The 15,601-nt window shown below is 44.9% G+C and overlaps 1 protein-coding gene across 6 annotated transcripts in view; it reads left to right on the forward strand.

Moving 5' to 3' along the window:
- Positions 1-15,549, forward strand: part of LOC125432515 (KN motif and ankyrin repeat domain-containing protein 1-like) — a 41,925-nt gene extending 26,376 nt beyond the window's left edge. For 4 of the 6 annotated variants that reach the window (XM_048496113.1, XM_048496117.1, XM_048496114.1 and 1 more), the window contains 8 exons: positions 1,068-1,167; positions 4,279-4,530; positions 8,293-8,383; positions 9,848-10,067; positions 10,703-10,845; positions 11,470-11,670; positions 13,908-14,006; positions 14,659-15,549. In XM_048496113.1, coding sequence (XP_048352070.1) covers positions 1,068-1,167; positions 4,279-4,530; positions 8,293-8,383; positions 9,848-10,067; positions 10,703-10,845; positions 11,470-11,670; positions 13,908-14,006; positions 14,659-14,697 — 1,145 coding nt within the window. In that variant the 3' untranslated portion in view covers positions 14,698-15,549. The remainder of the gene's footprint in view (positions 1-1,067; positions 1,168-4,278; positions 4,531-8,292; positions 8,384-9,847; positions 10,068-10,702; positions 10,846-11,469; positions 11,671-13,907; positions 14,007-14,658) is intronic. The other 2 variants (XM_048496116.1, XM_048496119.1) reach the window with 1 other exon arrangement.
- Positions 15,550-15,601: the final 52 nt, after the last annotated feature.

The following is a 15,601-nucleotide window of genomic DNA, read 5'->3' on the forward strand; positions in this document are numbered from 1 at the left end:
GCCATGGAACCTGTCTACTAATTGGCTCTGGACAAAGGTGTGTGTTGCTGTTGAGGAGCTTTCATGGGACATAAAAACCCTGCAGTGCTCCAGAGCTGATCACAAATATTGGATATAGGAATATAGGGCTGCCCAGGATAAAAAACCCCTTGTTTTCCATAATGATTGATCCTGAAGGGAGCCAACTGAATCCTAACAGGGTGTGAGATTTTTCTGAAATGGAGCTCAGGGTGCAGATGCAGGAGAATGACCTGAAGGGAGAATTGCGGCAAACCCAAGAAAGCAATCAGGTGGGGAAGGGAGCCTATAGGAGTAGCAGTGGCATAGTGGTTAAGAGCAGGTGCACTGTAATCTGGAGAACCAGGTTTGATTCCCCACTGTGCCACATCAGCTGTGGAGGCTTATCTGGTGAACTAGATTAACCTGTGCACTCCAACGCACGGCAGCTGGGCGAGTCACAGTTCTTCGGAGCTCTCTCAGCCCCATCACAGAGTGTTGGGGGGGGGGGGGGGAAGGGAAATGATGGAGCCTTGCTAAGATCTGGAACAGATAGAAGTAGCACAAAATGAGTGTACAATCCCAAAGGTTTGAATTCTTGCTCTTCAGATCTTCATTGACTCCCATATTTGTCCCACCCACACTGAAAACTAGTCATTTCCCTGCCTATATCCTATTTTCATTCTGCCAGGCCAGGGGCAGAGCTAAAAAGACTCTGGCTCTGGTTTGGGATAGCTAGTCACTTTTTGCAAATTCCCCTGCTGTTTTAACCCCATATCTGGGTTGTAGCCTCTTAACACAGAGGTTCCATTTAGTTGTCCTGGCCATTGACAGACTGCACTCCATACGGAAAGCCCTGCTGCAAGGGGCTATCTAGTCCAGCATGCTGTTGCCAAGGAGGCTTGCAGTGGTTCTGGAAATCTTACAAGCAGCTCAGGAGGCCACAATTGTCCTCTGTTTGCCTTATGGGAGCTGCTTTTCAGAGGTTGACACAGGATCCCCATTCCACCTCTCTGCAAACTGGCCTTTTTTAGCATTTAATAGCGATCCTTGTTTTGTGCCCTTTCCAGGAGTCCTCAAATCTATCATGAAGAAGCGAGATGGTGACTCCAAAGCTGAGGCAGGAAGTGGCAAGAAGAGTCTCCAGTTTGTGGGGTTACTGAATGGCGAGTACGAATCTTTCCACTTCCTTTCTGGGGCGGGGGGAGGGAGCGGTTAGGTATGGGTGCAGGGAGTGTCCATTTGCAAGGTTGAACTTCATTAGCCAATTATAGCCCTTAGGGCAGTGGTGGAGAACCTATGGCATGGGTGCCAGAGGTGGCACTCAGCACCCTCTCTGTGGGCACGTGAGTGCCCCCCCCTCACATCTAGACTGGCCTGAGTCACTGGGCTCGATTATTAGCATTAAACCTAAGACCTAGTTTTGGGGAAGCAGTGTAGGTAACCCTGTTAAGCGCTGTTGAACCCTACTGATTTTCATGCAAAGAACTACAGCACAATCCTTTACCTGGGAGTAAGCTCGGTTGCTGGCAATGGGGCTTGGTTCTAGGGTTGTGATTCATCCTTTGGAAGAGTTGCATGGTTGCTTCAAAGCAAAGCCACCGACTACCACCAAGCTTACTCCTGAGTAACTACGCTTTGGAGTTTTTCCAAACCATTTTTTCGAAATCCAAAGTTCTCTCAGTATTCAGGTTAATATTGCTGGCTATAATCACTTTGTGATAAATACGTTGGTTTTGGGTTGCAATTTGGGCACTCGGTCTCGAAAAGGTTCGCTATCACTGCCTTAGGGGCATCTTGGGTGAGAGTAGGGATTCCAGCCTTCAGGCGGGACATGGGGATCCCCCTTAATTACAGCTTATCTCCAAACTACAGAGATCAGTGCCCCTGGAAAAAAATGGATGCTTGGAGGATGGACTCCACGGCATTGTGCCCCACTGAGGTCTCTGTCCTCCCCCGTCGCCATCCCCAAATCTCCAGGAGTTTCTCAAACTGGATCTAGTAACTCCCCCCCTCCCACCGTTGGTGGTTAAGGGGGAATCGGCAACTCTTGGCGGGAGTATTACTGCTTTAGCCAGCTTATTTGAATTATGCTTACCCAGCAGCTGGAAGGATGGAATGTATTTATTGATTGTAAAAGATTTATATCCCATCCTTCTCCTTTAAAAGCAACCACAACAGAAGAGCCTTTTGCAATCTGGGGAAACCTCGTGTGAAAGGAAAGGGTGGTGAAATGGATCGACTTATTCCAATGCAGCAAATGAAATTCCCACCAGATGCAGTAATACGCCCATAAATCTGCAGTTCACTTTTGGCCGTCCAAGAGTCAGCTCCTGTGGGAAATGGAGTGATGCTTCGACATAAATGCTCTGGCCGGACTTTTTGCCGGGGGTAGTGGGGGAGAGGTAGTGTGGAACAATGAATCTCAGTTCAGCCGTTTCCTGCTCAAATCTCCTTTGGAGGCTCTTTGGTGGAAGGGTAGTGATTTTGAAGTCTGCGGCAGCACGCGCTGGGGAACTGAAATGTTATGCCTGCTGATTTGGAGCAATGTTTTTAGTATTTGATTTTGGCTTATTCATTCGCTTGCCCTTTTGGAAAGATCAGAAGGACGTTGTTGTTGATACATGATGGATCCATCAGTCATGGAGTTACCAACCTTCAGGAGGTGGCAGCTGAAGATCTCCTGGAATTAAAGCTGGTCTCCAGACGATCGAGTGCTTTTATGCACGCAGTGCCTGCCTCGTGGTTGTGTGCTTCCCAGTGGGTTTCCTGGTGGTTTTTTTGGTTAGAACAAGATTCTCCCACTGTGAAATGTCCATAGCTGAGCAGTTCCATCATTTTCTTTCCCCCTGCCCCCACTCCTACTTCCTTGTTTTGTCTGATTGGGAGGAACTGCTTTTGTGTGGGCAGGGAAAGCCGGGAGGAACAAGGAAACCCGAAGGAAGTGAAATGCATGTTGATTCCCCTTGCTTTCCCCTGAAAAGTCACACTTTAACTGGTGTCAGAAACCGCGGGGAGAGTTTGGCCTGAGACCACCGTGATTTCTGAAAAGGGGGAAAATGTGCATAACTAAGACTCCAAGTTGAAGGGAATGTACGTTGAATGCGAAGAAGACAAAACATGTGTAATGACCTAGAGATTACTTCCTTTAGTGAAAATGGGTGCTTTGAAAAGTGGACAGTATGCCATTATATGAGGCCTCTGCCCTCCTGAAACCTTACCTTCTCCAGGCTCCGTCCCCAAAATCTCTAGGTATCTCCCAACTCAGAGCTGGCAACCTTAATCAGACTATAGAACCAGCAGGTGGGTGAACCCAAGATGGCGTGGTTGATGTGGTCATGTCCTGTGATAATATTGTTGGCTTCCGGGTTTATTGCAAGGTCTGTTTCCTGTGTGTGGTGTGTGTCAATTGGCCCACTGTGGTTGTTAAGATCTTTGAAGTTAGGCAGTAACTAGAAGCATAGAAAGACCTTCCCACAAAGGTATACCTAAACAGCTTTAGCTAAATTAGATCTCCCTATATAGGAGAGTCTGTTCCTGGACGCTGGAGAGATATTCAAGGGAATTCTGTTTCTGTCATACCCTGATTAGGGGATTCTTTTTTTAACCATTTAATTGTTTTATTCTTTTGTAGGTTATATAATATATAATAAGAGTAACAGAGAATACAACATTATACATAAAAATTAAGATGGAAGAGTAAAAAGAGAGAAAAGAAAAAATATACATTCATATGACTTCCAAATATTTCTATTTTAATACATCTTGCTAAATTTCATAATCTGTAAAACTAATATACAAGTTGTTCCTGTACATATTGAAACCATTTTTGCCATTCATTTTGATAGTTTTGATCAAATTTAAAGTCTATTTCATCAGATATTTTGGCAAGTTTAGCCAATTCTTGCACTTTGATTTGCCATTCGTGTTTAGATGGTATTTTGCTTAGATGGGTTAGGGGATCCTCATTGCAGTACGTGGCTGACCACTGTTGGAAACAGGATGCTGGACTAAATGGACATTTGTTCTGATCCAGCATTTGTTCTTCTTCAATGCTGTCATTCTCAGGCAATGAGTGAACCAGCCCTAGGCCTCTAAGGACTGTAGCCATTCAGCATTGAGCCCGAGGTTGTAAGCAGGGAAAAAATCATCCCCACATGGCCGTTTCAGAGACTTCGGGCCCTCAACATAGCCTGCCAGAGAAGCCTGTTGTCAAAACACGGGGCTGTTGAGATGAGCACTGCGTGACCCATCCAAGTCTGACTCTTCCATCTGTCACAGCAGGTATGAGAGCACATCTAGTGAGGAAGAAGAAGAGGAGGAGGACCAGTCCCCCGAGAAGGGCTCACCCCTCACCTCTGACAGTGAGGTGGCTGTCAGCACTGACACATCAGATGAGGAGGTCATAGCCAGCCTCAGGGACAGCGACTCAGAGAGTCCTCTTCCGGTTGCGGCAGCACAAGACGAAACCCAGCAGTGTTGTGATCGAGAGAAAGTGGCAGAGGAAGATGCCACCCTGGAAGTGAAAGAGAAGTAAGCTGGGATCAGACTGTGGTGGTGGAATTCGGTGTGTCCCCAGTGAGAACTGCCCAAGGTCAAAATATAACTTTTCTTGGAGAGAGCTGTGGGGTTTCATCTGGAAGAACTGCATTGGGTTTCTCCTGTTCTCTTCCCCTCCCCATGCCATGGATACACCAAACAGCCTTGGTCAATTCACTCTGTGTTGTGCCTCAATCCCCTGCATCTGTAAAATGGGTACAATAGTTTCAGAAGTTAACTTAGAGACTGAACAGAATAGATAGCACAGTGAATCAAAAGGGCAGAATAAAAAAGAGGCTTATTAACCACCATTTGGGCTGTGCAGAAGAAGAAGAAGAGAAGAGTTTGGATTTATATCCCCCCTTTCTCTCCTGTAGGAGACTCAAAGGGGCTTACAATCTCCTTGCCCTTCCCCCCTCACAACAAACACCCTGTGCGGTGGGTGGGGCTGAGAGAGCTCCGAGAAGCTGTGTCTAGCCCAAGGTCACCCAGCTGGCGTGTGTGGGAGTGTACAGGCTATTCAGAATTCCCAAGATAAGCCTCCACAGCTCATGTGGCAGAGCTGGGAATCAAACCCAGTTCCTCCAGATTAGATGCACGAGCTCTTAACCTCCTACACCACTGCAGCCCTCCGATAGCATAATGTGATAGGCAAAATAAATCCTGCATCTAGAAACTACCAGGAAGTAGACTAGGCTTGAACTTTTTTGCCTGTTTTCCTAGTTTTTTACATGCAGAAATTGGTTTTGCTTGTTTTTAAAAATCATAGAAACACATAGAAATCTAGCAAACTAGGGAAAATGCCAGCATACGTGTTTCCCCGAAAATAAGACCTACCCCGAAATTAAGCCCTATCATGATTTTTGGAGGATGTTTAAAATATAAACCCTACCAGTTGTTACAGATCAGGATGGTATGATCCAACAGGGTGCTCCCTGCCAATGAGGATGCAACTTGCATCACATGTGACGGGGAAGCAATGGGGCTGCCGAGAGCCCGCCTTAATTAATTGTGAAGGTACCATATGTCCCCTAAAATAAGCCCTACCCTGAAAATAAGCCTTAATGCATCTTCTGGTGCAAAAATTAATATAAGGTCCTGTCTTATTTTCGGGGAAACGCAGTAGGAGCTTTTCTCCTGACATGCTAATATTTTTATGTGTGGGGAACCTTGTGTGTTTGGAGGAGCATTCCATCGAGTGATCTTTGCATCTGCAGTCTAACATGCGGTGAATTACTATCTCCGTGAAAACCAGGCCTCTTTTTGGGCATCACAGAGGCCATAGTTTGCAAACACAGCTGTGCCTCTCCTCCATGTTCTTAAGTCCCTTCCAAGGGTTGTTCCAGCACATCTGGAAATAAGTGGACAGCCTGTACCACTTACACTAGCCTTAGAAAACTATGTGAACCAAAAACATCCCTGAATTGTGCAGCTCAGAGACCCAAAACCAGAGCCACTTGATGAAGGAACTGTAACTTGGCAACTTTTCCAGCGTGGCTCAGTGTGTACCAGTAGTGAAAAGGGCACATTCCTTGCAAGGAATTATGAGGAAAGGAGCAGAAAATAAAAACAACAGTATAAGAACACATCCCTGATATTACCTAAGTTGGAGAACTGTGTATAGAGTTATGGTTGCTGCATCTCTAAGATGATATTGAAGAGCTAGAAGAAAGTACAGGCAGAAGTAGACAAAATGATCACAAGGTAGGAGTGCCTGAACTACAAGGCAAGATTCATTCATGTAGAATGCTTCTGTGCTATCTTTCCACCCAACTTAGGGTTCCCAAGGTAACAAACATTCAGAACTATGAAAAGAGCTTTTAAAAATCCTGATTATAAAACCGAATAGACAAAATGCATAATCAATTAAAAAAAAACCCAGGATGTACAATCAGTGAAGGAATGCCAAATGAAACAGAAAAATCTCCACCCACTGGCAGAAGCCAATGGTGGATTCTCCACGGTAAATGTGTAATGGGTTGGGGTCGTTGCAACTTGTTTTCCTTTTTCCTGTTCACATGTGTGTCCTTCAGGCAGTGATTGGAGCCCATGGAAACAATCTGGGCTGCTTTTGTGCCTTCACATGGAGACGTTTCGCTAAAAAAACAATTTTCCTGCAACACTTGCGTAACTGCGCAGGCACACAGAAATGAACCCCTGCAGACATGCCAGTCATCCCAAAATCCGATCAGCTCTACCTGCATGGTGCATGAGCAATTTTTTAAAAGGAAGAAAAAGGGACCTCTCTGCAACAACAGCGCAACTGTTGCTGTAGGTCGGTCATATTCCCACTGCCACAGGGCAGGGGAAATGTGCTTGGGGAACTTTGTACCCTCAGAGAATCTGCCCACAATTTGTTGAGTGACCTGCACAGAACGGCAGGTGGGCAGATTTTCCCTGACAGTGGATGGCACAGATGGCAATTTTCAAAAATCTGGGGTTGAGGGAAATAAAACAGAGCAAATTCGTTTTGGGGATGGGATCTGTGCAAAGCCCCCCTCCCTTCCAAAAAAAAAGTTTGTAATATGCACTACACCCATTATATCTGCCCTATGCGGAATCCAACAGTGATTGAGGGGGATAGAAGAAGAAGAGTTTGGACTTATATCCCCCCTTTCTCTCCTGTAGGAGACTCAAAGGGGCTTACAATCTCCTTTCCCTTCCCCCCTCACAACAAACACCCTGTGAGATAGGTGGGGCTGAGAGAGCTCTGAGAAGCTGTGACTAGCCCAAGGTCATCCAGCTAGCATGTGTGGCATTGTACAGGCTAATCTGAATTCCCCAGATAAGCCTCCACAGCTCAGGCGGCTGAGTAAAGAATTAAACCTGGTTCCTCCAGATTAGATACACGAGCTCTTAACCTCCTACGCCCTGGAGAGGGAATTCTGTCATTTTGATGCCACAACTGAGCTGGCCCTGTCTGGGTTTTTTTTTAATCTATATTTATTAAAACGTTTATATCCTGCCTTTCCTTACAGTTCAAGCTGGCTTACAACAATAGTTAAATTTATTTTCAATTTAAAATCAAAGAAACCCGAAAATCTCTGTCCCTGCCTCCTTTTTAAAATGCCTGCCATTCAGACCCTTCAAAAGCCCTGGCAAACGCCTCCTGAAGATCTCCAGGGACATGGGGCCCTCAACTGTTCATCAGTCCCATGAGTCGAAGCCACTGTATAAAAGGCCTGGGCTCTGGTGGATGCTATATGGGCCACTCCGAGTGGTGGGACAGTCAACAGATGGCTGGTTGCCTGAAGCCCTGGTTGGCACCCAGGAAATAGGGTGACCAGCCCCAAGTTGGGGCCTGGGGAGCTCCTGGAATTAAAGCTCATCTCCAGACTACAGAGACCAGGTCACCTGGAGAAAATGGCTGCTTTGGAGGGTGGACTCTATGGCATTGTTTCTCTCCCCAAGCTCACCCTCCTCAGGCTCCACCCTTCCAAGTTTCCAGGAATTTCTCAGCCTGGAGCTGATAATTCTGCCCCCTCCCCACCATTGGTGGCCAGGGGTGGTGGTGGCACCCCTAACAGTGACAGATGGAAGGAGATGGTCCCTTCAGATAATCAGGGCACCCAAAGAAAGGCACCTGAAGATGACTGGTGTGAAGAAACAAGTCCATATGGGAATAGGTGGTCCCCAGTATGTCTTAATTTTATGTGTTTTTAATTCATGCCTTGCCTTGTGTGCTTCTGAGAAGTATCTGACTGGAGAGAGACCTTGGGGTTGATCCAGCCGTGCTCTTCTTATGTTCCTATACAGATTTGAACTAAGTCCCCAGATGAGAGAGGCCTGCCTGGTGGTAAAGAGCCATCTTGGCCACGGTGGAGGTGGAGCAAAGTCCAGAGAGGTGGTAAGCAGAAACTTGGCACCCATGGTTGACATTTTGGAGGGGGAAAGCACACAACTCCAAATGTATCTCAGAATTATTTGACAGGCACCTGGTGGGCCACTGCGAGTAGCAGAGTGCTGGACTAGATGGATTCTGGACTGATCCAGCAGGCTGGTTCTTATGTTCTTATGACAGCACAAATGGAGTGTAGGATAGGGGGATATAGTGGCTGTTTCTGCATAAGTCACCTAAAACCTTTTAATCCCCCCCAAATAACACAATTTTTGTTCACACTCACCCCTTTGAAATAATTCCTGGCTGCCATTTTGTTTTTCCCTGTTTTTTTCCCCAGTGTGCAGACAAATCAGTGCTTCTGTATTTCACAGCCTTGTGCTGCAATTTCCTGAGTCTTCTGTAGTTGATGCTGTGAACATTAAGCCCCCTGAAATCTCAAAAATGCTCTGAATGCAGGCAAGCTCATGAAATGACATCTTAAAGGGTCAGCCCAAGCAAATTAAGCCTTAACAAAAAATTCAGCCAAAAGAATCACTAGAAAAGAGTGCGCATTTAAAATATTTTGAGGCTGCAAATAAACCGTTTTTGGAGAGGGGAAACAATGCAGAACCCCTTGAAGGGAATGTTTTATTTCCTGCCCCAAAACATTTTAAATTGTATGTGCGGAAAGAACCACTTTCAAAGACCCAGATTTGAATTTTGGCTCAGTCACTAAAATGCACATAGCCCCTATGAACCAACCATGGTTGATTTGAGTCCAACTGAAGGTGCTATTGGAACCCGGCTTCAGCAGAATGACTCTGTCTCCTTGTTGCAGTTTGCATAGGTCAAGGATTGTGTTCTGACCTAGGGATGGGAGGTTTTTTATTGGAGAGGCGATGGGACCTACAAGCTGGCATGATGCTGACAGACTCCTCTCGATTGACTATATTAGGCCTGTGTGATGCACACTGAATGCAGCTCACCAGCCTATATTGTCCCCTGCCAGAGGCATGGAAAACTCCCTGCCTTATGCCATTCAAGGCAGCTAAACTTGTGCATGATATGCATTTCGGTAGTTTGCCAGTCACGCTGGCTTTCCTTCCCATCCTTGACAGCCAGTGTGGTCTAGTGGTTAAGAGCAGGTGCACTCTAATCTGGAGAACCGTGTTTGATTCCCTGCTCTGCCACTTGAGCTGTGGAGGCTTATCTGCTGAACCAGATTAGCTTGTGCACTCCAACACATGCCAGCTGGGTGACCTTGGGCTAGTCACAGTTCTTCAAAAGCTCTCTCAGCCCCACCCACCTCACAGGGTGTTTGTTGTGGGGGAGGGAGGGAGGGAAAGGAGATTGTAAGCCCCTTTGAGTCTCCTTACAGGAGAGAAAGGGGGGATATAAATCCAAACTCTTCTTCTTGACCAGAATAATTTTTCCCATGGCTGTACTGCCTCTGACCCCTGCTAATGACTTCAGCTCTGCTTTGGCTTCCAGGTAACCAGCACCAGCCTCATCCTGCAGGAATGGTTTCGCGTGTCCAGCCAAAAATCTTCACAGGCCAGCCAGGTGGCTGAGCACCTGTTAGCCTTTGCTGAAATCTCACCAGTGATTCTGACCCACGTTGTCAACCTGTCAGATGGGAACGGAAACACGGCTCTGCACTACAGTGTCTCTCATTCCAACTTTGATATTGTCCAGCTTTTGCTCAACACAGGTGAGGAGGAGAGCCCCATCATGTTTTCAGGGGGACTTAAGAGTACTGAATAACAATAAACAAAAAACACTGCCAGTCTTGCTGCTTAAGAACACAAACACACAAACTTCGATACTTACTACTAATTTACTAAGTGAATTGAAGAGTGAAAAGAAGTGCACTGTTGCCTACTGTCTAAAACAGCTATGAACATACGTGAGTGCAGAAAGTTACAAAAATACTAACCACTAGCAATACATATATACAGAAAATATAACTGTATACATATGGACAATTACAATCTATGAGTTCTTTTTGTTTTGTAATGAAACAGATTGAATTTAAAGATACAGTCCTTTACTGTCAGCATACATGAAGGACTTAGTGGTTATAATATCTGTACACCTTCTTTAGGAATGCCAAAATACCCAGAATGAGGCATGCTAAAACACCATTCGCAATGAGACAGTTTTCACGAGCTCTTCCTCAGTAGAATGCTGTGACCATTAGGTACTGTAGTAATTCTCTGCGATTAGGTCATTCAGTGCCATATCAATGCAGCAACTTTCACAGTTCCTGAAGCACTGAATACAGGACATGATCAGGTCTGGAGATGGAACCAGTATCAACGTCTACCTGTCTGTTCCTCCCTACAGGGGTCTGCAACGTCAATCATCAAAACAAAGCTGGCTACACGGCCCTCATGTTAGCTGCCTTGGCATCAGTGGAGCAGGAAGAAGACATGGCCGTCGTTCGGAGACTGTTTGCCCAGGGCAATGTTAATGCAAAAGCGAGCCAAGTATGTCGGTGGGGTCCCCTGATGTAGGCATTATGACATCCACAGTGTATTTTTAGAAAGGGAGTGGGGACTTTTGCTTAGCAGTTGGCTGTTGGAGATCTGGTTGGCTGTGTAGATTTTTAAAAAGCTGCTTCAGAGGCAGCTGCCACTACAGCACAAGGATGCGTGACCTAAGGCATATGCCAGGAAACACTTTTGAAGGATGTTTCATTTTAAAAGACATCCTGTTAAGCAGAGCTTCTGCCTGAAGATGTTGAAGAGTTCCTGTTAGAGTTGTAGATAACCTCGCTCCAAAACTTTGTGGTCTCCCTGTTGCGGCAGCCATTTTGTGGTTGCACCCAACACCCTGGCTCGCAAAGGTTAAAGACGCCAGCTCTTAGCCAGCTGTCCTTTGGCTGCAACGCTCTAGTTGGGGAATCACGTGTCGGGAGAATCTGTACGGTTGCAGGCACACTTGATTTGCAAAGACAGAAAATGTTATTTTGAGCTTCACTTTGACCCTTTTAGTAAATTCAATTCAATTTGTTTGATAGGTCCTATCAAATATCAACGTAGGGATTGGCTCAAAGCTGAAACCGATAGACACTTCTCTGAAACATATTCTCTGTTCTGTTTGGGCCCTAGGCAGGCCAGACTGCTCTTATGCTTGCAGTGAGCCATGGCAGGCAGGAGATGGTGGAGGCCCTGCTGGTTTGTGGAGCAGACATCAACCTCCAAGACGAGGAAGGCTCCACAGCCCTCATGTGTGCTTGCGAGCACGGTCGGGCAGGCACAGTGCGGCTTCTCTTGTCTCAGTCAAGTTGTGATGTGTCCATCGTGGATAACGTAAGCTCTGCTTCCATACACCATACATATCTCTGGGCGTGGCTATCTGAGGGTATAAGGTAGCCTTCAGCTTCTACGGCATCCAAGTTTCTAGTCCTCCTTGCTTTTTTCTTTAAAAAATGCCATTTTGATACTCAGCAGTATTGTCTACCGTGCTTGTCCAAATCGCCACACGCCTGGGCATATTTCAGTCCATAGTTGATAGATTTCCACTTGTAGTATCAGAAGGTAAATCTCTAATCTCTGAAATGAAATCTAGTGAGGCACCAGGACCTGCCTCTATAGTTATTCAAGTAAATGCCAGTTGGTCTCCAGAGCCGTCGCTCTGGCCAGGGGTGTGTGTCCCCTGGCCTCCACAACGCGACGGAAGCCAGTAGGAGAAGGTAAGCCGGTTGGGAAAGGCGGGAGGGAAATGCCACCTTCCATCTGCGGGTGGAAGGCACCCATCTCCCTTTAAAAACCTTGCTCTCGTGGGAGCGCAGGTCTCAAAAGTGCGACATTTCCACTGGGCTCTCTAAGCAAGCTGCAGCAACGCTTCTCGCTATGCGACGCCTCCCCTAGGGACGGTGTAAGCTTGCCGGGCCCCTGGGGCGCTGTATTCCACCCATGATTCTATGCATGGTTGACCTACATAAATTTATGGCCCCTTTTCAAAGTCTGGCACCAAAGAGGGCCTATCTATTAATCTTTCTAAGTCAAAGGCCCTCCTAGGAGTTGTGTGGACAGCAGCAGGTCAATCTGTGGAGCAACAATTTAAGCATTTAGGAGTTAAATTTCAAGTGAATCTTTCTTAGAAGGTTCATTTGAATTCTTGTTATAAGAACAGCCATGAGTACTAGGAAGGCTATTTTGAGATTTTATTATTGCTCTGGGAGACAATAGGTTCCTGCACTAAGGAGTTATCCTGTGCTGTAGGTGTTATTGTGCTGAGTGTGTGTGAAGTGCTGAATCACAAGGTCATCCAAAATGTCCTATTATTAACAGCTTTGCTCAGGTCTTGCAAACTCAGGGCCATGTCTTCCTTTATAAAGTCAATCCATTTTGCTGGATGATTGTGGAAACATAATATTGGTAACATAATAATTGATGTACCATTCCTAAGTTTTTCCATGCTCTCCTGAGAACTCCAAGATATGCGGCGGAAATGGTTTTAAGAGCTGAAATGTTTTTTGAAGCAATGGCTTGGCAGAGCATTTATTCTAAAAATTAGGATGTTTAAATTGAATGTAGAGTCAGATGTGATGCTATAGATTATACTGTTTTGGATCACCCTGAATTTTCAGATTCAAGAGCTGAATGGATTTTTCCTTTGTTTAGGCAGGACTCTTATCTTTTTAGAAGCGCCCACCTTCTTGGTTACTAAGAGATGAAGACAAACAAATAACTTTGCATGTAGCCAAATTTTTGGCAGTGGTAGTAAAATCATGTTGTAACTTGTCATTTTAGACATCCTTTTTGTGTGAGATATGAAAAAGTCTTTGGCAACCTTACAGGCCAAGTTTTTAAAACCCAAATCATAGCAATTCTTTAAAAGGAATTATTTATTTCCAAATAATAAGTATATTCTCTTGCATTCTCATTCTTGTGTCTCCATACATCCAATCTACCCAAATTCTCCACTATATCAAAAAATATTTTGATGCCATAGTTTGCCTTTTATGTTTTAAATAGTTTTTCCTGAAGTTCTATTTGTGGTAATATCACACCATTTCAGTTCCCCGTCACACAACTTTCATGTGCCAGTTCTGATAATTTCTCTAAAAGATGTTTATAAAAATGATCTATCTTCATATGGTGCGTAAACTCCAAACACCGTAGTTTTGATACCCATAAATCTACCATGTTCATAATCTAATATCAATTTAGGTACAAAACTAGGGGTAATACCACCATCCAGTGGTGGGATTCAGCAGGTTCACACCACTTCAGCAGAACCAGTTGTTAAAATGGTGCTTGTAATCAACCAGTTGTTAAATTATTTGAATCCCACTACTGACACCATCCCTTTTTTAAATTTGGACTCATTGAAATTAACTCTTTGCTCAAATATTTTATATCCTTTATCCAGATGTGTTTCTTGTAGACAAATTATATCTTGTTTTAATTTCCTCAAACAGCAATATTTTTCTTTTCTTTTGTGGAGCATTAACTCCATTTATATTCCACATCAAGCATCTGCTGATTTAATAGCAGCCAGGGTCTTAGACAAGACCTAACATTTGTTTACGTTTTCACAGGACGGCAATGATGCAGTTTCGATTGCTCTGGAGGCTGGACACCAAGACATAGCAACAATGATATCCACTCACCTCACAAAGTCAGCAACTCAGTCACCAGTGAGTAAATCTCATTCTAAGAATAGTGATTTATCTTACACAAAAAACCCGTGTTAAGGAACAAGCTGCAGATCTCCCAGTGAAAAGGCAATGTTAACATTCTTTGGGCGTTCGAGGTAGACCTCACCTGCCGCAGTTTTTTCTGCCTAGGCATATTGCAATCCATACCCTTTAACTTTCCAATTAATGCTTGCATGCATTTTAAAAAGAAATTATCTTTGATTTACAATCATTCATACTTGCAATTCTTGTCATGTTGCGTTTTCCTTCTTTAAGAGCATTCATCTGTGACTGTATTGAAACCTGGTTGGTGGAGGGGAAATAGCCGTACTAAATTCAGATTTCACTGCCTTTAAAATACATCCACAAAACCACAGCGAATGCAAACAGCCATCTTTCTAGGCCTGTACTGAGGATGCTGATCTCCCCAATAGTAATTTCAACTGTCCTGAAACAGTACTGTGTTGACTTATCTGGACTTCTTTAGCTCCACTGGCATAGAGTGACCTCCCTCTTGCGTACTTTGTCTTGAATCAGCCTTCAATCTTGGCTGTGGGAAGGGGGAAGATTTCCTGCCCAAGTCCAGGCAAAAGCTTCCATCATAATGGATCCACAAGGATGGATTTTCAGCAGCTGTCTTCTCTATTCACAGGACCAGAACGGAAAGAAGAGCCCAAGAAAGCAACTCTAGGACCTGGATTGCATGGAAGGACCCAGTCCACAGTAGTTCTACATGACAACCACTCCTGTCCTACACTTCCTGTGTGCGTCGTCTATCTTGTACAGTTCAAGGGACCAGGTTTAAACTCTGGCATCTCGGTCAGTTTGATCCTTCCTTGGAAGGGGGAGACGTATAGTGACTAGAATCCTTGACCAAATTTGAGTATTGACTTCCAGAGCACTAGAGGTAATCATCATCAGCCTTGTTCTCACTAAAGTGGGTGGGGGTTGACTTTACGGCTGGGCCCTGCCAATTCACACAAGATTCCAGAGGGATTGCTGTGGTAAGCCTATTGCAGCAAAAATAAAGTCCTGTGGTACATGCTTTTTGTGGACCAGAACCAACTTCCTCCAAAGAAATGGGCTGTAGACTACAAGTTACTTTGAAGATTTGAGTAATGTTCAAGGTGATCCAGAATTCCCCTACGAATGAGTGTATTTCCTCAACTTAAGATCAACATGCTGGACTTCTCTCAGACATTACTGATTTTCCATCTTAGTGAGAACTAGAAGCATGTCTGTAGTACTTTAAGGAGAGTTCTATCCTTTGACCCTCTCTTACTTTGCATGTATGATAGCTTTCTACCCCCTTCTCACATGGGAGGAGGGGTAAATCACTCCTACCCCTTTTTACTCGCAGTATTGCTGTCTCGGGAAAGGGAGACAGACACCTCCCTTCGTAAGTGAAGGACCCTATTTCTCATCCACAGCCCTACACCATTTTGTTGTTTTTTATCCAGCCCAGGACTTTTGTGTACAACACTTGTTTTAATAATGGTATTAAAATGTTATCTTGGCAAAATAAAGAGCAAATCACTTCTAAGCGTCCTTTGCCTTGAAAACCTCCATGGGTTTGCCATGTCACCGGTGACTTT

This window comes from Sphaerodactylus townsendi, linkage group LG05 (assembly GCF_021028975.2).
Source record: "Sphaerodactylus townsendi isolate TG3544 linkage group LG05, MPM_Stown_v2.3, whole genome shotgun sequence".
Classification (NCBI taxonomy): Eukaryota; Metazoa; Chordata; class Lepidosauria; order Squamata; family Sphaerodactylidae; genus Sphaerodactylus; species Sphaerodactylus townsendi.